General features: G+C 43.3%; 1 protein-coding gene and 1 long non-coding RNA gene across 32 annotated transcripts in view; one reads left to right on the forward strand and one right to left on the reverse strand.

The window, feature by feature from the left end:
• LOC126036761 (electroneutral sodium bicarbonate exchanger 1-like) overlaps nucleotides 1-21820 on the forward strand; it is a 340015-nt gene that overhangs the window by 251604 nt on the left and 66591 nt on the right. Inside the window, exon 11 of one of the 30 annotated variants that reach the window (XM_049796846.1) lies at nucleotides 8853-8891. The exons of the other annotated variants lie outside the window; for them this stretch is intronic. Within the exon in view, the coding sequence (XP_049652803.1) occupies nucleotides 8853-8867 (15 nt within the window). The 3' untranslated portion in view covers nucleotides 8868-8891. Of the gene's footprint in view, nucleotides 1-8852; nucleotides 8892-21820 lie in introns of those variants that run through there. 30 annotated transcript variants of the gene reach the window in all.
• The window catches only part of LOC126036771 (uncharacterized), a 251573-nt gene that overhangs the window by 81847 nt on the left and 147906 nt on the right, over nucleotides 1-21820 (reverse strand). For both annotated transcript variants that reach the window (XR_007505362.1, XR_007505361.1), the window contains exon 3: nucleotides 12607-12719. This is a non-coding gene — a long non-coding RNA (uncharacterized LOC126036771). The remainder of the gene's footprint in view (nucleotides 1-12606; nucleotides 12720-21820) is intronic.

Here is a 21820-nt window from a genome sequence, read left to right on the forward strand (position 1 = left end):
AAGCTCTGCTTGTAGAAGGTGCTCAAATCTGCTTTCGCTAGCTCACTGCCCAGTCAGGCAGAGCATTACCAGCTGAAGCCAGGAGAGAGAAAGGAGGGGCACCGGAGGTAAGAACTGTACTTAATGGATCAAGGGTCTCTACAGAAACACTAGTAGCAAAAGGGGGACACCCATTAAAAAGGTCTCTACAACTCATCATGCTTGTCAAAGAGTCCATATCCAGACCCTAAGGCTACAGGGATTAATGATGCCATTATTCAAACCGGCTATTTTCCTACTTCACAAATGGACGGCTTCAAATCTTAGCTGGGTTAGTCAAGAGACGCTTAGAACTATTTAAGGTATCTGACCCACTTTGGCTGGAATGGGATGAGGAAATGCTCGAAGGACAGCCTCAACACTTGATTTTAAAAAGATAGCTTATTACAACTCCTGATTTCTAATTGTTGCCTTTACTCTGCCACTGAGGGAAGATGGATTTCTCTCTCGCAGAGTAGCTTTGTCCAACTACAGACGTAGCTTTTAGTCACCTAGTGGGCTCCCCCACCCCCCTTCTCTATGAGCTCATTTTTCAAACTTTTTTTTCTAGGCGTTTTCCAAAAAGCTGGTGGGGGTGGGGGGGTGGTATTAGGACTGTAGTCCTATGAACTACTCTCCCCAGTCAGAATGGCTGTTTACTTTCAAGTGTAACTAGGCCCTGACCTAATTTGCCTTGTCTTCTTTACGGGTATGTCAACTTCCACTTCATAAGTCAAAATATTCCTAATGAGTATTTTCCTTCTTATGATACCATTTTCATAACAAATACAGAAGGAAAGCCAATGAAGCGGGAGTGTGGTGGCAAGCACTTCTTGTTCTCAACTGAAGCCTTTTTCTCCCTGCTCTCTGTTCATTTGAGACTACACTCATTTCTTGACCCTCCTACTTGCCTTCCACATCCTCACCCCCAACACTTCCCTCAGTCTGCTCTCCTCAGACTCAGCTTTGCGACTGTGGACGGAGGCTGCCCAGGCTTAAAAGAGACTCCCATCTCGCATGTGCCCACACTTCTTCACACTTCTGATCTGCAAAGTACTGCACAGATAGTAACTCATCTTCTCCCAAACTTCTTTCATCTTCTTCCACGTATGCTTCCTACGTCGTTGCCTCACCATGATGTATTTGGCCTGCTCTTGTCCCCGACTTGTTATTCTCCTGCTTACTCGATTGGAGATTTTAGACAATCTGTGGGATGGATCCTGGGGTTTGTTTTGATTTATCTTAAGATTTTATAAACACAGGGCACCCTTACAATCTACCTATCTAGAACACATATATACTAAAAGGAAGGACTGACCTGACCCTGCAGTCACAGATAAAACAGACTCCTCTCTCGCCAACTGAGAGAAAGCAGCTTGGCTATTTGGGCTGACTACATTGAAGACATTCAAAATGGTCATAACAGAGCAGTGTTGACTTTTCCAAGAATTTGCTCAATCAGCATCAACTAAGTTGTTAGAAAAAAAGAATGTGGAGGCTGACTCCTACTGGGAAATCAATTTCTACAGTCCTGTTCAGCCAGGAACCAAAAGGGTGCCTTTCCACTTGATCCTTTAACTGTATTCAATTTTGATAGGTAATTCTGGTTTCCTCAAAAAGACTTCCTTTGTCAGAGTCCTCTTCTCAATCAGGTACTGGAGGTTTATTTTAAATAATTTCACTGCAAGCACAGATCCCCTTTGTTAAAGCCAGTTCAAATTAGGCCATTGAAAAATTAACGACCACTTGTATTCTCCACAACTATCTGTGCATACGTACTTCACTATGAATCAGCCGTTGCAGAAGTCAAGTGCTACGGCCTCGTTTAACAGCTTACAAGTAGTAATACATTGAATTTCTATATAATACTTACAGTTCCCAGCCTGGTCTGCCACCTGCTGAGCCAATTGTACTGCCTCTCCCCGGATGACCTTTTGGAGTGGAGAGAGGAAAAAGCAAAAAATCCCATGCAGTTTATCTGAAGATAATGTTTTGAAAGGAATTCTAAAGTTACAGTTCCTTACCAGTGGTGGGTATTGACAGTCCTTGGGGGCCCAGACGACTTGCTAATGCTGCTTGTCTTCGCACAGGAAGCCGACAGCCCTTGTGAATAAACGCAGACAGTTGGAAAAGAAGCTCTACTACAATATAAGAATCACTGCATATGTTGAAATAAAGCTTACCTTCTCTTCCAACAAACTGCTGACTGACAGAGAGGAAGATGTAGATGGTTCAGCGGCACTCACCAGAACAGCGGGAGGTCTAACAGTCTTGGGTGCTGGTGGAGGCGGTGGCGGCTGCTGCTGCTGCTGCTGCTGAATCTGCTGATGGAGCTTTTTTGTGTAGCTAGTTCCATTTTTGAAGTTGTTCACAGCCTAGAGGCAGAAAAGCATTTACAAGAAGCTACGATGAAACTTCAGCAGATATACGAACAGAAGCCTTCACAGAGGAAAATTACTCGTGTATTCCTGTAAATGCCATCAATCCTCAAAGAAACCAACATACAGATGTATGAACACGTCACATTGAACACTGATACTAATGACTGGTAGCTCAGAGGACCTGTATTTCAAGTACTTCAGCGTTAACGCCAAATGTGAAAGCGAGGCAATCGTGTTCAGTAAGAGCGGGACCCGAATTTGCCAGATCATCTCTAAAGAGTCGTAAGCTTCTGTGACAGCAGCAAACAGTGCATTTGAAAAGTCAATTTAGCCTTATTCAATTACGCCTTGCTTAAGGAGATGTAAATTAATATTTTCTTCCCTTTCCGCTTTTTACAAAGAGCCTTTTCTTACAAGCACTTTATGTAAAAGTCGTCATGTTACCTGGCGTATGCACTTGTTGGGAATTAAAGCATCAGGTGAAACATCTGTCTCCTGACACGTTGGGCATATATGTTCCTCCGATTCCAGTAATGCTGTTCTAATACCTGCATAGAATTAGAATAATCAAAACAGTATTTAGCCAAACTAAGGAAGTTTTGGGGGTTCTCACCAATCATAAAGACATGTCTATGATTAACAGGTGAATATAGTCTTGAACTGAGAGCATGAAGCTATAAATGTTCAATAGTGTAAAAAATTTCTAGTATGCAGCAAATAACTATACAGTTTTGTATTTCACCATTGGAACATCTGCAGATGTAGCATAGGCTGTGTCTTGATGTTGCAGCTAGTCTTTTTCCCCACTATCTAGTACAGCGAGAAGTCCCCAACCTCAAGGTTAATGAACAAAACATGTTTCAAAAAAACCTCATTAATAGGTTCAAAAAACCATTAGGAGGTTCGAGTTCTGAAGGTTTTAACCAACTCTCCCATGGAGAAGAATGTGGATTAAATGCCTAACTATCCGTTTGTTGCAGACCACTCTAAGTCACCAGAGTCGGCTATATAATTTTGTATGAGACAAAGGGCTGTGGACCAACTAAAAGCATTCAGTGTCTAATACTGTAATCCCCTGCACAATTAGCCACTCTCCTCATACTCGTCCTTCCGCTTGTAAAGAAGACTTAACTAGATACCTAAAAAGGGGAAAAGGCTTCCTGGTTTTTTTCGCCCTTGATACCAGAAGAGCCCTTTCCCGTCCAGGGTATACTTCAGCATAAAATAGAACTGGTAGCAAAGTAATTTTGTTCCCTCCTCTTTCTGCTTTCAGAAAATCAGATGTGATGTTTAGAATTAACAAACACGGGCGTAACACTTACATTTGTCACAATAACTGTTGCCACAGCAGGGAATAACAGCTGCATCAGTCATTATGTCCTGACAGATGAGACATGACAACTCATCTGGAACGGGAGCATCTGAGGTGGAGGAAGAGGAGGAGGAGGAGGAGGAGGAAGAAGACGATGGCTCCTCTGGTAAAAAGGGAGGCTTCTCCATCCTTCCTCTAGCATAAGCTTCCCTGGAGGAGGGGTGGGGAAGGAAAAAGAAACGAGTTAAAGATGGGTAGAGGAAAACTTTTCCAAGCTCTGCATTTTCTCAAAGCAAGAGAAGAGATGGAATTCTTCTTGCTCCACATGAGCCTCCTAAAAGGTAGGCGCTTAGTTTAAACTACTTTTCTATAGCCACAACACTAGAAGAGGGAGGGAGGAACAATCTTCCTTCTGCAGAACTCTCCCATTCATTGGAGCAACTAAGAAAGAAGCTCAGACTAGAAAATTAATCTTTTCACAGCTAGAAAGCAGGTGAAATGAATCCCACCTCTCCTTTGCCAGAGGATACATGTAAATTGCAGGCTCAGCATAACGTTAGTCTCCGAGCAATTACATTTTATAAAAGCAAGAAGTCGATGTTACAGCTTCTACAAAAGGAGATCCAGGACGGAAAACCAGAAGTGCTACCACGGTCATTTTAAAAGAGCCACTCCTGTCAGCACACGGCAGGATTTTCTCACTGTATAGCAACAGGAAAACTTCAGCCTGTTTCACACATGGGATTTCAGAAAAGTCAGAGGGGGAGGAAATCTCAGTCCAACAGCCATCTGTTAGACTTGGCAAGAAGCCTTTGAAACATAAAACAGAAGCAAAATGAGCTTTCAGTGACTACGGTTAAATGGCATCAATACTCAACCAGGGACTTAGTGCAATTAAAACACGCAAATATTCAATAGATGGGGCAGAGAGAAATGTCTTGGTTTTGTACAAAATAATAAAAACTGTGAACTGCCATTAAGAAGAGTGGAAAACAGAAACATTTCCACTAATACTGAAAGATATAAAAACATGCACGAGTGTTCACCCAGAAAGACCTATGGATATATTGAATGTCTACGACCTAGGAAAAAGAAAATTTCACACTTCTAATTCCAGCTTCCCCTGGAATTTTGAAGGCCTTTGCAACATTGCCATACAACCTCTGCATTTCACCCCAACAGAAACAATTCTTAATATGAGGATTCATGTATTTGTTACGTAACTGCCAAGGCAAAACAATTAAAAACTAAGTAACACCACAAGTCCCCCACAATCTTACCCCATTTGTCAGGCAGTTCTTTATGTAGTGGCCACGTTTTCCGCAGTGAAAGCAAGTAGATGAAGGCGGAGCGGACCCAAGGGTTTCTTCAGGTAACTAAATGGTTTGGGGGAGAAAACCAAAAAGGTAGGCATGTGTCTCTCTCGTTAAAACAAACATCTCTGCAATTTTTCCACGATCTGCAAAGATCAGATGGGACACAATCAACACTTACTTGACTGGATCGTATTCGCAGCAGGACCCTATCTTCAAAGCTTTTATTTCACCTTCTTCGGAAGCACTGGCTTCAGCCACACTGGCAGTCTGTTTAACAGGCAATTATTTGACACGCACATTAGAAACACATTTAAGCCCACACAGCCAAAGACAACACCGCTCACCCGACCCTGCAAAGAGCAGCACAACGCTAGCTGAGGTTGCATGAAAACAGGGGCTTGCATAAAATATAGCTGTCCTGAAGATGTTCTGGGGAGTCCTTACGTCATTACAGGGTGTATATGTGCCTGTTAACCTACTTGAAAAGAGCATTCTAGGGCACTCAAAACCTTAGGCTCTCTTTGGGCCTCACATAAAGACTGGTGTAACCAATCCAATTTTCTTCCAAGCAGGCTCTGGCCATGTCCACCAAAAATTACCCTGTCCAGTATTTTTAAGCTGCTTTTTAAGCTCCAGACTAGCTGAACGAGAAGACATCCACTGTACATTTAATTGAGAAAGATGTACGCAAGGATCATTATTTACATTTTTGCAGCATTAAAAGGACACACAGCTTAAAGAGTCGGGGAAGCTGTTTTTTGCTTGTGGAAATTCAGCTTCTAACACAGAAGCATCATTCAACCTTCAGGCGCACAATCTCTCTTACATCCTTCACAGAGCTGATGGGGATAGGCACACCTTGCATCCCTGAATACCTGGGTCTGGGAAAAGGCCTTGTCAGAGCATGCCTTCACAGCCTTAAAAAGGATGAGACATCCAGCAACCATCCTTACCATGTGTATTCTAAGATAAAAAGAAATACTGGCAACACTCTTTATCATGGGGACGAGGAATACAGCTGGAAAACTACTGTAAAAAAAAACATGGAACAGCAACACAGCATTCTGGCTGCAATGTGTGTTACTTCATGACAAATGACATGAAATAAAAACTGATGGTTCGTGGGACTTGTGCATTGTAACATGTAGCTGGGGTAGGTTCAGAATACTTTAACCAGGGAATCCAAAAGCTATTTGAAATGTTGGCATAAATACTTCAGATCGTAACTCAAGAGCAGAGCACAAAAAAATATCTCCTAAGGGAAGACGCATAACGGGCTCTTTCATACGCACGGTATCTCTTTCTGTGGAGGTGAAGCAGGCTGAAAACCACAGAAGACGGCCAGGAAGAGCAGAAAATTTGCTGCAGTAAATACACCAATTGCAAAGCACGTTCTAGCTTGACCTCACACCTATTTTAAAACAAATACTTAAGTGTGTCCAGCGTGTACAGCGTCGGTTTCTCTTTATTGGCTCATATTCCACACTGGATTAGCAGAGGAGAGAAAAAAACCTGCTTGAATATACAAAAATAATTTTTTTGCACTAATGATCACAGCTATTGCCATCTTCCATACCTGCCTCAGCTCTGACCTCTAAACCCCAGTGCCCTTCTTACACCAGGAACTCAGCCATCTTTTCCAGATGCAGGAGCACGTCCCCACAATCCCCAGGAGACCTGCATCTCTATCAAAAGGCACTTGGAGCTAAAAGATGAATTGGCTGGCACAGGTCTCACCCTGCCCAGCAGCCTGGAGATTTGGGTTCACAAATACAAAACACTTTAAAGCCAAAACACTCTCTCTAGCTGCTACTTTGCTTATTCTTGTTTGAAAGAAATACTTGTCAATTTGAGCATCTTTTCCACATCAATTCAACCAGATTTGTTTACATTCAAACTTTAAATCAAAAATGTATAAAAACCCAAACTAAAAAAATTGCACCGTGCTCTTCATTTTTACCTAACTTTTTAAGCATCTTTTGCTCAAAATACTTCTATTTTCATTATAATCCAGTATTATTTCTCGGGAGTTATAGAGCACTTTTTTCACTTGAGTGCAATTTAGTTAGCTTATCTCCTAAAAGTACTTCATTCCTGATGACTTAACAAGACTCACAGTGCAAAATGAGATGCAGCATCTCCCTGGGCAATGCTACGCGCCTTGGGCAGTGGTCCTCCGAAACAGGACAAACAGAGAGTGCCTAAGCTTATCAGGGATGAAGCAAAGAGGAAAAGGCATCTAATTAGACCTACTCAAAGATCCAAGCACGATCTTCAAACACAAACTTTCTTCCGCAACCAAATGTCTAAGACTGACTTTCCTTTCTGTTAAAATCAATCTATCAATCAATGAGAGACTGTACTTGGCTTCAGTAAGGGCTAACAGCAGAGTTGCCAGAGACCTGATGAGGAACACAGGAGACTGGGGTGTGATTCATCTGACTAAACGTGGATGTCTCTAATGTAGACGCCCACGGCCGAGCCAAACTTGGTCCCATTTTTAGGCAACACAGAGTTAAGTCTGTGTAACCAGTGCTTCAAGGGACCGTTTATCTTATCCTAAATAAACATTTATATATTTGGTCAGAAAGACCGCCCATTAGATTCACTGATTTTATTCACTACGTCTCCTTTAAAATAAAACAGGACCTCATGCCAGTTGTGCAGGCAGAGACGATTGCAACTGCGTTACAGATACACTGTTGAGGTCAGACAAATCACAGTCCACCTCTGCTCCATCCAGGTTGGCTCAAGACCGGGAATTCACATCTCCCTCACCTCCAAAACGGCTCCCGTAACCCCCAGAAGAAGGGAAACGGCAGAGTCGCCTGGTAAAGCTCTTCCTATGAGCAATGACACCAGTCGCTGGACCAGAGACAGAGAGCCAGTCCCCACCCACAGCCCACAGCTCCTGAAGGTCACCTAAGGAGATCTGCAGATTCCAACTTTACCTCTTCTCAAGCCCAAACGCCGAGGGATTTATGCCAGAGAGAGGAGCTCCAACGGGATCTTCTGGCTGCGCTGGGTCCGTTGACCCAACTGGGAGGGACCATTCAAAAACTGCCACAGGGACCCCAACATTCTGAAGCATGCGGGGGGGGCTGGGCTATGCAAATGACGGAACCCCCAACAGCTGCTTCCACCCCACTGCCACCCACCCACCAGACCCCACAGCACCGACTGCTACAACACACCAAACCTTCGTGGGGTGATGCCCCTCCACGCTCAACTCCAGGACGCAAGCTTTGAGGGTGGCATGGGCTTGAGATGGCATCCTTGCTCCTGGAGGGCGAGATGGGCATGTTCACCTCCCTCCGAAAGAGGGAAAAATAACATCAGAAACTCTCAACCGGACACAACAATAGCTTGAACTCATTGAAACCCGACACAGAAGATGTCTCCATGAACTTCTCCTCCTACTTTTTAACAACCAAAACACATTACTATGCTTTAGTGGTACGCTTCAGACAACCATGATTAATTGCAAGAAATCACACGAGATCATCTGTGAAGGCTGTTTAATGTTTAAGCAAGCTGGGAAGAGATTTTGTCAGCCAGAAGTCCATCAGTTAGCACTTGCATCTTCAAGGGAACCAATTTTTGTAATACAAAACGGGTATTTTTATTCCTAAACCCATTTACTCTCAGCAGGGGAAGGTAATTCACTGTATACTAGCACTCAGCTGTTCACACACACTTCCCCAATTTTAAAAAAAACAAACAACCCAACAAGTTGCACTAAGCAGTATTTCAGATGGAAGGCAAACGTAGGTAATCCTTCCTGAAATAGAGGCAGCTCAAAGCAATTGTCCTCCTGTCCCACAGGGAGCATCCCAATAGAAGACTGAACGCTTTAGGACTGAAGGCCACTTTTTAGAGTACACAGCTTCGTTTATAAGGCCCAAGTACACATTTTTCTGTCCCAAAGCCTTGTTTTGACTGTCCAAATACTCCTTTTCGCGTCCCAACCCTTCTTTTTTGTGAACAAATCCTCATTTTGATGGTCCAAAGCTTTATTTATAAACTCCAGAGCCCCATTTCAGGCTCCGCAACCTTGTTTCTAAACTCAAATTTTGAGGCTCCGAACCTCAGTTTTAGGGCCCAATGCCTCATTTTCGGGGTCCAAAGAATCGTTTCCACAATCCACCCCTTCATTTTTAGGGTCCTGAAGCCTCATTGCAGGGGCCCAAATACCCATTTGTAAGGCCCAAGCATTCCTTTTACAGCACAAACCCCACCGTTAGAGCCCCAAGCCTCATTCTTTACCTTCCAAAGCCTCCTCTTCAGGGAAGAGAGCCTCCTTTCCAGGGACCATAGGCTCATTTTTAGGATCCAGTCTGCAACTAGGGAGAGCCCAAGGCCTCATTTTGAGGGTCCAAATATTCAATTGGAGGGCCCAAAGCCTCATTTTAGAGGCCAAGCTCCTCATCTGGGGTGCAAGGCATCTCTTGTTTAACGCACAACCCCTCATTTGGAGCTTCCAAAGACCCATTTCTAGGGCGCAAAGCCCTCGTTTTTGGTACTGAAGCATCCCTTGAAGGCACAAAACCTAATGCAGGGTTCAAAGCCTCAGTTTCATTTCCAAAGCCCCACTCTTAGGGCCCAAACCCTCCATTGGAGGGTCCAAAGGCCTCTTTTAACAGCTGAGGGCCTCCCCTGGAGTGACCCAAGCCCTCTCTTTGGGACCAAAGCCTCATGTCTTGGGGCCCTATCGACACCAATAGGTTCCCCTCCTTTGCAGAGCCCAAAGGGTCACATGTAGCATCTCCCCCACCATTTTTAGTGCCCAAAGCCTCATCTGGAGGGCCAAACTCCTCATTGTTCTGGTCCAAACCATTTGGCCTTTTATGACCCATAGCTGTTCTTTAGGGCCCGCAGTTTCACTTGGAGGGTTTAAACCCTCAGCTTTAAGGCACAAAGCCACGCTTTTAGGCTCCAAAGTTACACTTACAGGGCAGAAAGCCTCGTTTTCCCTTCCCAAAGTCTTAGTTTTGGCTTCCAGAGCCCCATTTCAGGCTCCAAACCCCCATTTTGAGGGTCCACGGGCTCCCTTGCAGTTGGCAAAGTCTCCTTTTTAGAGCGCAAGGCCACTTTTTTAGTTGCCGAACTCCCATTTTCAGTCTCCAAAGCCTCATTTTTAGGATCCAGCCAGTCGTTTTCAGGGTCCAAGCCACATCCTGAGTTTCCAAACCCTCATTTTTATGCTCCAAACCCTTCTCTTAGGGCCCAAAGCCTCATTTTGAAGGCCAGTCCCTTGTTGCGACACAGACAGGACTGTCGGGGGATGCAACGGGTCTACAAAATGCCTGACAGTTCGAGAACAGCGCGACCTTGAGCAGCTTGTAGTGTATCCTTGAAAGTCTGGGAAGATCCGAGAAGAGCGGTACAAAAACAAGATAGCGATAAGAAGAACCGTTACTAACTAAACCAATCATCTACTAACACATACTCTGAAGTAGGGGATAAAAAGGTGTGTTAGAACAATAAAGGAGCCATTTTGCATGATCTGTTACTTGTCGTGTCCGTCTCTACCGCGACACAGGACCACCAACGGGCCTGGGTAGGAACCCCAAGGCCCATCAGGAGGTCGTGAGGGGACGAGAGAATAAACGCACAGAACAAGGCGCAGCCTTCAAGAGCGCCCACCTATGGGACTCACAGAAGGCATGAGTACAGCTTTACAGAGCTGGACCAGCCCCTCCAATAGCCCAGCCACAAAGCTTTCTAAACAAGGCAGAAACATTGACTCCTTTTCTCGTCCCTACTTAAGATTCCCTGTAGAACTGGGTCTTGGCCTGACCGAGGCTGTAGGAGGGAGGAAGACGAGGGAAAACTTTGCAGGGAAAACACCCAGACACAGTATGGCCTGGCATCAATAAATGTAGGCACAAGCAAGCCCTTGGGAGCAAACTCTTTATTCTCTGCCTGGGGGAGCTGCCTGGGGGCTCTGTGGCCCTGGAGCCACACACCTCCTCAGGACGTCCTCCACAAGGCTCCCAGCTACCGCCCTCTTCAACGACTCGGGCTGCACGGGCTCCTCCGGGAGAAGCTTTAAACGCACTGGTCTGTGCCGTGCTCCTGCCTGGGTAGGGCGCTTGGGACCCGCTGGAGGCATGGGCTCTCTTGGAAACTGGGGGCCCGTGGAGGGAAGGGTGTCTGCGGTGCTCCCTGGCCGGAGTATACGCAGAGTTTCCAGTGCAGGCACTGAAGACCTTGCTGTGGCTCCTTGCTGTGCTGAGCCCAACTGAGTTTTTAAGAGTAGAAAAAATCACTGCACCGGCCAGAAAGTGCCTGGAAACTTCATCCCTCTTCATTGCCCATTTCCCATGCGAGCTCCACAACCTGGGAGCAACGCAGCCAATAGAACCTTCGAGAAGCAGACTCACAGCCTGCTGCAGCTGGCCCTGCTCGAGCAGCCGAGGTGGGCTGGATGATCTCTAGAGGTCTCTTTCAGCATCCATTCTGTGCTGCTGTGACTCTGTCTCTATCATGGTTTAACCCCAGCCAGCAACTAAGCACCACCCAGCCGCTCACTCACTCCCCCCCCACCCAGTGGGATGGGGGAGAAAATCCGGAAAAAGAAGTAAAACTCGTGGGTTGAGATAAGCACGGTTTAATAGAACAGAAAGTAAGAAACTAATAATGATAATACTAATAAAATGACAACAGCAATAACAAAAGGATCGGAATGTACAAATGATGCGCAGTGCAATCGCTCACCACCCACCATTCACACCCAGCTAGTCCCCGAGCAGCGATTCCCCCCCCACTCCCCAGTTCCTATACTAGATGGGATGTCGCATGGTATGGAATACCCTGTTGGCCAGTTTGGGTCAGGTGCCCTGGCTGTGTCCTGTGCCAAGTTCTTGTGCCCCTCCAGCTTTCTCGCTGGCTGGGCATGAGAAGCTGAAAAATCCTTGACTTTATCTAAACACTCCTCGGCAACAACTGCAAACATCAGTGTTATCAAGGTTCTTTGCATACTGAACTCAAAACATAGCACTGTACCAGCTACTAGGAAGACAGTTAACTCTATCCAAGCTGAAACCAGGACACTTTTAACCACTTAACCTTCCGTGACAAATACCCCAAGAGCTCAAGAAGAAAGAGCAGAAAGACAGGAGACAGGTGAAAGCCTAGAGCGCCAGCTAGACGGAATGAAAGACCCTCTTCCTTCTCTGAAGCTTCAGCAAGGCTTCCTTCACCTGCTTGTCTTGGAGTCTTGGGTCGATCCCGGAGAAGAGAGCTTCCTGCAAAAGAGAAGAATCATCTAGGGTAGCCTCATTGGTCAAGTCTGGGGCTGCTACCTGGGATCTCCGGTCCTTATAAGAAAAGGCCAAAAGACGCTAGGAGACGTCTGGAAGGAATCACAGGGAGTCCCGGAGGGCAGAGGCTCCTCGAAAAAAAGAGAAAACCTCAACGGTAGCTTCCTTGGAGGAGTCTGGGGCTACTACCTGACCCCTAAGCTAGGTAAAGCAGAGGACAGAAGACTGTGGGAGATGCCTGGGAGGAGTCTCAGGTGCCTGTCGGAGTTGAGAGATTTCTCTACAGGAGAACAAAAATGTCTCGAGCTACTTACTTGGAGGAGTCTGGGGCAGGTAGCTGGGATCTCCGGTCCCGAACGCAGAGGTCAAAACATTCTGAGATGACGCCTGGGAGGAGTCTTGGGTCGATCCCGGAGAAGAGAGCTTCCTGCAAAAGAGAAGAATCATCTAGGGTAGCCTCATTAGACAAGTCTGGGGCTGCTACCTGGGATCTCCGGCCCTTATAAGAAAAGGCCAAAAGACGCTAGGAGACGTCTGCAAGGAATCACAGGGAATCCCGGAGGACAGAGGTTCCCGTGTCCCCAGCGCTGCGATAAACAAAGTGCCTGCTTCTTAACTTCACGTTGGCGTTAAGGAGTTTTATTCTGGATTTCGGTAACGGTTTTGGCGACCCAGATGGGACCTTGCGAGTGAGACTGGACGAGATGGCGTGTCGATCGAGCTCCGGCCGGCACCGAGGTATTCTCGGGGAGAACCGTCACCCTCGACACGCAAAGCTCCTCGCAGCGCTCCCTGGAAAAAAGGTAAGGCGCTGCTTCTTTGGAATTTGTTTGGAAAGCCTGCCCGTGAGGCGCGGCAAAAGCTTCCGAGGGTTGGGGCTTGGAGGGTAGCCGTCTGGAGTGGAAGCCTAGGCGTCTGCCCGTAAGTCATAAGCGAAAGCTATTGCTGGGTTGGACTTTGTGTATTATTTGGGACAGCTGTCGTTTGCATTTGTTTGGTATTTGGTATTTGAATGTATATAAGTATAATGGCATTAGCAAAATTGTTTAAGAATAAGAGTGCAGGAAATAGAACTGCTGATGAAAAGTTACCAGAAACATCACCGCTGGGATGTTTATTGGCACGTTGGGGTGAACTGCAGGAAAAATGGTAAACAAACAGAACTTTGAGTTACAATACTATATTGCAATTACTGTTGTTTTGTAGGAGAGAGAGTAAATGGAATAAAGTGCCATATGTAGATTTGTTCTTTTTAAGTGAACGTATCGGACGGGGACCGGAGGGGAGTCTCCCAGCAGAACCTCTGGTTACAGTTAAACTGGGAGAACAGAAAATTGAATTTGAGTTGACACTAGAGTCACCTTTTCAGTTTTAAATACCTCAGAGGGAGAGTTAAGTTTTGAAGAAATTGGTGGTGTTGGTGCAACAAGCGAACGAGAAACTAGACCCTTCTTTAAATCTTTAACAATGAAATTAGGAAAGCAATGGGTCACTCGGCAGTTTTTGTATGTGCCAAATTCTCCTAAACTCCTGTTAAGGAGAGGTCTATTTGAGAACTTAGAGGCAGAAATTAAATTTAAAAATGGAGAGCTTAAAATTTTAATTCCAGAAACTAAACGTATCGAAGCAGCGGCTTTGTTGTTAACAGGATGTTTACCGAAAGCAGAAGATTATACCGGTCCAAGTGTAATGCTGTCATTCCAGTCGTCTGGACTGGGAAGTTCCCGGTAAATCCAAAAAGCAGACCCTGTGAGAGTTGATTTAAAGCCAGGATCGAATCCGGTAAGAATGAAACAATACCCCCTAAAACCGGAAAGTCGGAAAGAGTTAGTAATGGTAATACAAAAATTTTTAAGATACAAATTGTTAATAGAATGTGAATCCAGATATAACACCCCGATCTTGCCTTTTAAAAGGCTGATGAAAAAGATGATAGATTAGTTCAAGACCTCCTCAGAGCAATAAATCAAATAGTACAAGGTATTCATCCGGTCGTAGCAAATCCTTATACTTTGTTAACAACCCTAACGGAGAAATGAGAATGGTTCACAGTGTTGGACCGAAAAGATGCCTTTTTCTATATTCCCTTGGATCCCAATAGTCAAGAGGTTTTTGCTTTGGAATGGGAAAATCCTGAGACTGGGAGAAAAACACGATATACGTGGACAGTCTTCCCTCAAGGCTTTAAGAATAGTCTTACCATTTTTGGAAATCAATTGGCACGAGAATTAGAGATTTGGAAGAAAGAAAATAATCAAGAAATCTTGCTGAAATATATGGACGATCTGTTAATGGTAGCTGAGACGGAAGAACAATGCACAAAGTTAACTCTTAACTTTTTGAACTTTTTGGGAATCAGTAGATATCGAGTGTCAAAAGAAAAAAACCCAAATAACCCAGAAAGAAGAAACTTAAATTTGAGTTTTAAAATCCTAAAAGGACAGAGACAATTGGGAACTGAGAGAAAAGAGGCAATGTGTCGTCTCCCCGAACCTAAGACTAAAAAAATGAATGACAAGCATTTCCGGGAATGGTCGAGTGGTGTCACCTGTAGATTATAAATTGTGGCTTGCTGGCCTGACCTTTATAGGAGCAGCTCAAAACCTCAAACGACGGATTGGACCGATGCCGAGAAAGCTACCTTCCAAGAATTGAAACAGGCTGTAATAGGGGTGCCAGCCCTAGCGTCTGCCAGATCTCACAAGAGACACTTGAACTTTCTGCTCGTGAAAGAAGAGGTAGAACTCTGGGTATCCTGGCCCAATATTTAGGGCCAAGTGGGCGAGCTGTGGCCTACTTCTCGAAGCGATTGGATAACGTGAGTCTGGGATGCTCTGGTCGTCCGAGAGCCGTCGCTGCAACTGTGCTACTGATCCAGGAAGCTCGTAAGTTCGCCTGAGGAGAAAGGATTACTGTACGTTTCCCATATGATAACTGTTGTGCTAAAACGGAAAGGGGGGCACTGGTTATCCCCTAGCAGAATGCTGAAATACCAAGTGGTGTTGTTGCTGGAACAAGATGATGTTTACCTAAAAACTACTACCGCCGTTAACCCTGTTGCGTTTTCAACAACTGACCGAGTTAAAGGAGAACTGGAACGTGACTGCTTGCAGGCAATCGAAAGAGTTTACTCCAGCTGACTGGATCTCTGAGATGTGCCACTAGAAGAAACAGATTGGGAACTATATGCCGACGGAAGCGGTTCCATCTGTGAAGGAAAACGTTTTATCGAGATAGACAATAACTACTGAGGAGGTACTTGCGTTGCCAACTTTGCCTTCGATGATCTCTGCCCAAAAGGCTGAATTGATAGCTCTTACTCGAGCTCTGGAACTAAGTCAAGGAAAGCGAGTCAACACTTGGACAGACTCAAAGTATGCTTTTGGAGTGGTACGTGCGCATGGAGCGATACGGGGAGAAAGAGGACTGTTATCTGCACCAGGAACCGCCGTTCAGCACGCAGAACAAATACTGAAATTGTTAGAAAGCATTCAAAAACCAACAGCAGTCACGATGGTGCACTGTAAAGCACATCCGTTAGGTAAGACCGGTCCTAACGCAGGTAACCGACTGGCTGATAAAGCTGCTGAAGAGGCTGCAGAAAAAGGCATCCTAGCACTAGTTCCAGAGAAAGGTATAAAATTGCCTAAAGAAACTCCAAATTATAATGAAAAAGATGAAGAATTAATTATTAGATTGCAGGCTAACAAAATGAAACAGGATAGGCTGTAACACCGACAGGTCGAATAATAGTCCCACCCACAATAATAAGAGAAAATGCCCCATTGAACATCACAGAGTATACTGGGAAACAGAAAGCAAAATATGACAAAGATTGTTTAAACAATTATAAGTGGACGTGAAATGTATATGTAAAATTATCCCCGAACCAGTAATAAGATCATCTTTGGGATTATTAAATAAGGAAATTTTTTAGAAGAATATTAGCAAATTGATTTTATAGAATTGCCTTGAAAATAAGGATATGTCCTAGTTTTAGTTGATATCTTTACTGGGTGGCCCAAGGCTTTCCCTTGTCGCACCAACAAAGCAAGGGAAGTAGTCAAAGTCTTGCTCAAAGAGATAATACCAAAATATGGGGTGCCTGTAAGAATGTCATCTGACAATGGCCCTCATTTTATAGCAAAGATTATGAGACAAGTTGAGCCAAGTATTATCTATGGATTGAGACTATCACACCCCACATAGACCACAAGCAAGTGTGTGGGCAGAGAGAGAGAGAGAGAGAGAATGAACTATATCCTTAAGCAACAGTCGAGTAAAATTTGTCAGGAAACCTCACTCCTCACATGGGTTAAAGCGTTACCCGTGGCTCTATTAAGAATCGGAGTATAGCCAGAAGAGAAAGAAAAGCCAAGTCTTTAGGAAATGTTGTATGAAAGACCATATCAAGAGTCCTGTGTTCTGAGTATCTTTGGAGATATGTTTTTAAAAGGTGTTATGATTTCTTTAAGCAATTCTTTTCAAGAACTTTGTCAGTATGTCTCCACAGCTGGACCCTTAGAACTGGACGTAGCAGCGCATCCCTTCCGACCAGGAGACTGAATATATATAAAATCACCAAGAAGTGGAAAGGACCGTATCGAGTCATTTTAACAACACTTGTAGCAGTAAAGGTCTGGGAGAAGAACCTTGGCTTCATTATTCGAGAATAAAGAAAGCACCCAACAAGAAACTGGAAGTCTAAAGAAACTGTCCCTTTAAAACAGAAAATCTATAAGTAAGTTTCACGTTATCTATTTGGGAAAACAGTTGTGTAAAGTTTATAATGTTGGGGTTGCTATTAGGAATATTGTCGAGGGCAATAATCTTTTTGCGTGTTCAGAGGGTGTATGTGGGTTTTTTTGAGGGGTTCTAAACATGAGATAAACAAAATGAAACAATTATTGTTTGAGCTATTCATCTTGATATTAACCGGTTTTGTAATTTGAATTAAAAAAAATAATCTAGTTTTGTAACTGATTCAAAGTTTTGTAAAGACACAGAGTTTAACCTCAGTAACAGCCTGCCTTTCCGATTCCAAAGTCAGATGAAAATCTAGTTCCGTGGAGAATACTGACATTGAATTTAACCAAAACTTGAGAAAAGAGGTAGAACAATGAGAATCATTTTAGCAGATTCAATTGGATGGATTTAAAAGGCAATTATTTTTTTTTAAATTTGAAAGAAGGAATTACAGCGTTGTGAATTATAACGTTACCAAACCATCCACCTCACGGACAAAAGAATTAACTTACTCGCCCTTCGGGAGAAACTTGTACAAGCACCCCTCGGGGCTGTCAGCTGCCAAAACCGTAGAGACAAGTGCAAAAAGGAACTTGGGATCATGTTTAAAATATAAAACGATGTTTAGAACTTACTGGAGTTCCAGGATCCTTGTTAGAGCCACCCAGAGTCGGGACCATCTGTGGAAATTTAGACCGGTTTAGACAACCAGAGAAACATCACACATCCTAAACAGAGCTGTATGAAAGTTTGTACTTGCAGCTAGCTCCTCTGACCCCAAACTCCCAAGACCTTCTCTAGTAGCTAAAGCTCTAAGATGGGGGTGTATTTGTAGAAAGGATAATAATACTTCACATGATCTTTGGTCCCCTCTTAATAACGGGAAAAATTTAGCTTGGAGTTGACGGCATTAAAGGACAGGTGAAAAGTTCAGGCTTAACTGCTTGGGTGACTAGTGATGCTATATGATCCACTCACCTCTTCATGAAGGATGTCATAAATTGCGACCACAAGGGATCATAATCCAATTAAAATTTTATTAATTATAGCAAGTAGAATATGAGCAAATACAGCGCTGGACGGCAGGGGAGTCTGCGCTCCACCAACTGCCGTCCTGAGCAGTTCAAACAGTCCCTTTTTATACACCTTTATTTCCGTGTTCGTGAAGTTAGTGGAGATACTCTGCGCATGTTTCGGTTGTTGTTAGGGGGTCGTTGTCTGTCTCTTTGAGGCCGAAGTAAGAAGTCTTTCTCCTTTGTCTCATAGTTAATCCCTTACTCATATGTCCTTATATGGGGTTGTCTGTCCTGTTTCTGTCGGTTCCTGGATACCTGGCGGTTATCTTGCATAATGGTAAACGATTGTGGTTATCTTATCTTACACAGGCGGTGTCTGGTAGCTGTTTGCATGAGCGATTTCCTGACCTTTACATTGAGATTTACATAAATCCTAATAACAATACCCTAGTCCATAGTTTCTCACAATCCCCCCTTTTTCTTTTTATCCTATTATTGTTTATTAGACGCTTCTTTCATTTTGGGCACTGTAAGCAAATCTTTTTCCACAATCCCAACATTTATCATAACACTCACAAGGTAATACTTCACAATTACAATAGGCATAGTTTTCACGTGGTGTAACGCATTCACAACAACTTTCATCTTCATTAATAGATACACTTTTATCTTTTACCTCAGACCTCGTAGTTAAAAATAAGCAATTTAGTTATGTCAAACCGTTTTTTAATAAAATGTAAAATATAGCGTAATATACAAGGCCCAAATATTAGTCCTAGAATTAACATAGTAAGCGGTCCTGCTAAAACAGACAACAAAGTGGTTAGCCAAGGTGAAACATTAAACCAGTTTTTATACTATGACCTGCCCGTTTCACGATTCTTTTTACGTTGATCTAATCTTTTCCGGAGTTCAGACATAGTGTTCTGGACTACTCCCGTACGGTCAGCAAAAGAACAATATTCTTCATTGAGAGTTATATATAACCGTCCTTCTTTTAAGAACAATAGGTTTAATCCTCTTCTATTTTGCAGCACTACTTCTGATAAAGACTTTACTGAAGTGGCTAAATTCTGGATAGATTGTTCTATTTTTGTTAAATCCTCATCTACAGCCATTTGCAAACTTTGTAATTCCTGACCTTTTACTAGGGAGGCTATGCCTGTACCTATTTCAACTTCGCCCGCTATCAGCAGTGTAGCGAGGGTTATCACTGTAATTGGTTCTCTTTTTTGTCTATTCAGGTCTCCTTCAAAGTGGCATAGCACCTCCTCAGAGGTGTGATAGATCACCTGTACGCAAAACTGAGATTGATTAAACACGTTTAGGGATAGGCAAGGCGTTACTCCGATGTCTGAACAAACCCATTTAGCTCCCGGTGTCAGGATAGCCTATTTGTCATTTTGATTTTTGTGTTTTTCTATATCGGTGTTAGTGATTGTTCGGTTGCACAAAGGCTGATACTTTTCGGGCACTGTTTCTATACATTTTCCTTGACCCATTACTAATTGAATAGTAATTCTTTGTGTATGATTCTTCTGGTCATTCCATGGACATTCTCGTGGGTTTGAACCATTAGACCATTGAATCTTACCTAGTTTTCCAATTGTCTCAAAATATGGTGGTCTAACATTATAACATAACCAGCATTCCTTAGTTAAATTTGGTTTGCTTTCATTAAGGGCACGATAAGAAGCTTGCATTAGATTCCATATGGGGTCTTTGGATTCTGACAACTCTAGATCCCTGGATAAGGAGAATTCAGTCACAGTATCATTAGTTGTTTTTGAAAGAGAGTCTGGAGAAGGGATTACAACAATTACGGGGGCAACTTTTTCTTCAGAAGAAGTGGGTGGATTCAGGACCAGATTTGGTCCTATTGACAAAGGATCATGAGGAAGTTTTTCTTTAACTACTCTAAAATAACTTCCCCTATCCGTTCCGTGTTCCCAATATCTAATTCCCCAGATACGGCCAATTAACCATGTGTCATCTTGGGGTTTTTTTATGGTGATTTCAATTCTTTTACAGGACACTTCGACACAGGGTTTTATAGGGTCTTCACTAAAATCATGTGTTGAGGGAGTGTAGCCTGGGGGTCCTCAAGTTACATCTATATATTTATCTCCCTGCGTTTTTCAACTTGAAGCAATAGTTTCACAACCCCAATAGCCACAGTAAAAATGACCTGGATAATTACAATAACTTTTGCCAGGGTTACTTGCTGGACATATATAAAATGCCTTGCATTGGACTTGAAGCATTGCTGCATCTTGGGGGCCCCCTTCTATAGGTATCAGGGAATATAGATGCACGGAGAAGTTCCACTTTCCTGGACCAATCTGAGTTTGAATTAATTTTGATTCTGGTAAATTATATAATTTCCAGGCCATAGGTTCATGAGGGTTTCCATTTGCTTGGGTTATTATTAATAACCAAGCTAATGGTATACCAGGAAAAAGGGTGTCTGTCAATTTTATCAATTTAAGTTTATTTTTACCAGTCCTGGGGAAGTTCGACCATTGTTGCTTTTGGGTCCCATTGTTTTGGTTCTTTTCTCCACAGTTTGTTCCTCCTCTGCCTCGCCCGTCGACTCGGTTGCTTCGAGCCACGGGGTATACCATCTTCTCGGCAGCAAGGGAATTCTTCAGGAGAACAGCCGTTTCGGGCTTTCTGCCTGTTTATATAGGCTTCCCACTTTGCAGCTTTAACTAATGGGGCAAAGCAAGACACAGTTAGTATTCCCCTTCTGTATTTTATAGCCAAGGTTTCAGCTACAAAGGGGATTGGTTCGTTGGAATGGTAACAATAATATTGAAGGTTTATTCTTTTGGTAAAAATTTCCCACCATTCATGGGATTCTCAAATAATTTCTTGTTTAGACTCTAATTGTTTTAGTTTTCATTCAGTGAGAGTTCATTGGATTTTCCAACACTGTGTGCAAACTCCTATTGGAGGGTATCCATATTCACAGTGTGTCCACCATTTATTCTGGCATACCTTACACCTGAAACAAGCAAATGGATAACAATTGCAGTTCAAATTATTACACCTAATTTGTATATCTAGAATATTATTTACATAATAGTACATTTTCTGTATTTAATATTGTGTGGTTTGCATAAATTTAGCAATTTCTTTTAGTACACTTTGTATGCTTCCATGTATAATAGATAAAAGAAGAAGTAATTATAGCAAATATAAACAGCAATATACACTTTATACTAAAAGGTAATGCAGCAAAATAATCAAATAAAGTCTCTATCATTACGTTATCTTTTCAAGGTTATCTTAGTGTCACCTGGAGTACTGATTACTTTCCAGCGGGGTCTTGTCACTGGGCCTTTAATGCGACTGGCATGAGTCCATCCACGTTTAGCAGTCCGGACAGCTGTTTCTGTTGTAAGCAAAACAAGATAAGGTCCCTCCCAATTGGGTTTTAGGGTTTCTTCTTTCCACGTTTTAACCAATATCCAGTGCCCAGGTTTAAAATTGTGAATTTTTAAGTCCAACGGAGGTCGTTGCACAATCAGTCCATGTTCCCAAAGCTTGTTATGATGTTCTGCTAATTGTGAAACATATTCATTAATTACACAATCTTGAATCAAAACATTTGTTTGTGGACTTTCAATTCTATAGGGCATCCCATACACCATTTTAAATGCTGATATTCTTAAATCTGTTCGGGGTCTGGTTCTTAGAATTAATAGTGTCATAGGTAGGCACTTAATCCATGATAATTTGGTTTCTATCATTAATTTAGTCA

Source organism: Accipiter gentilis, unplaced genomic scaffold (assembly GCF_929443795.1).
Source record: "Accipiter gentilis unplaced genomic scaffold, bAccGen1.1, whole genome shotgun sequence".
In the NCBI taxonomy this organism is placed as follows: domain Eukaryota; kingdom Metazoa; phylum Chordata; class Aves; order Accipitriformes; family Accipitridae; genus Astur; species Astur gentilis.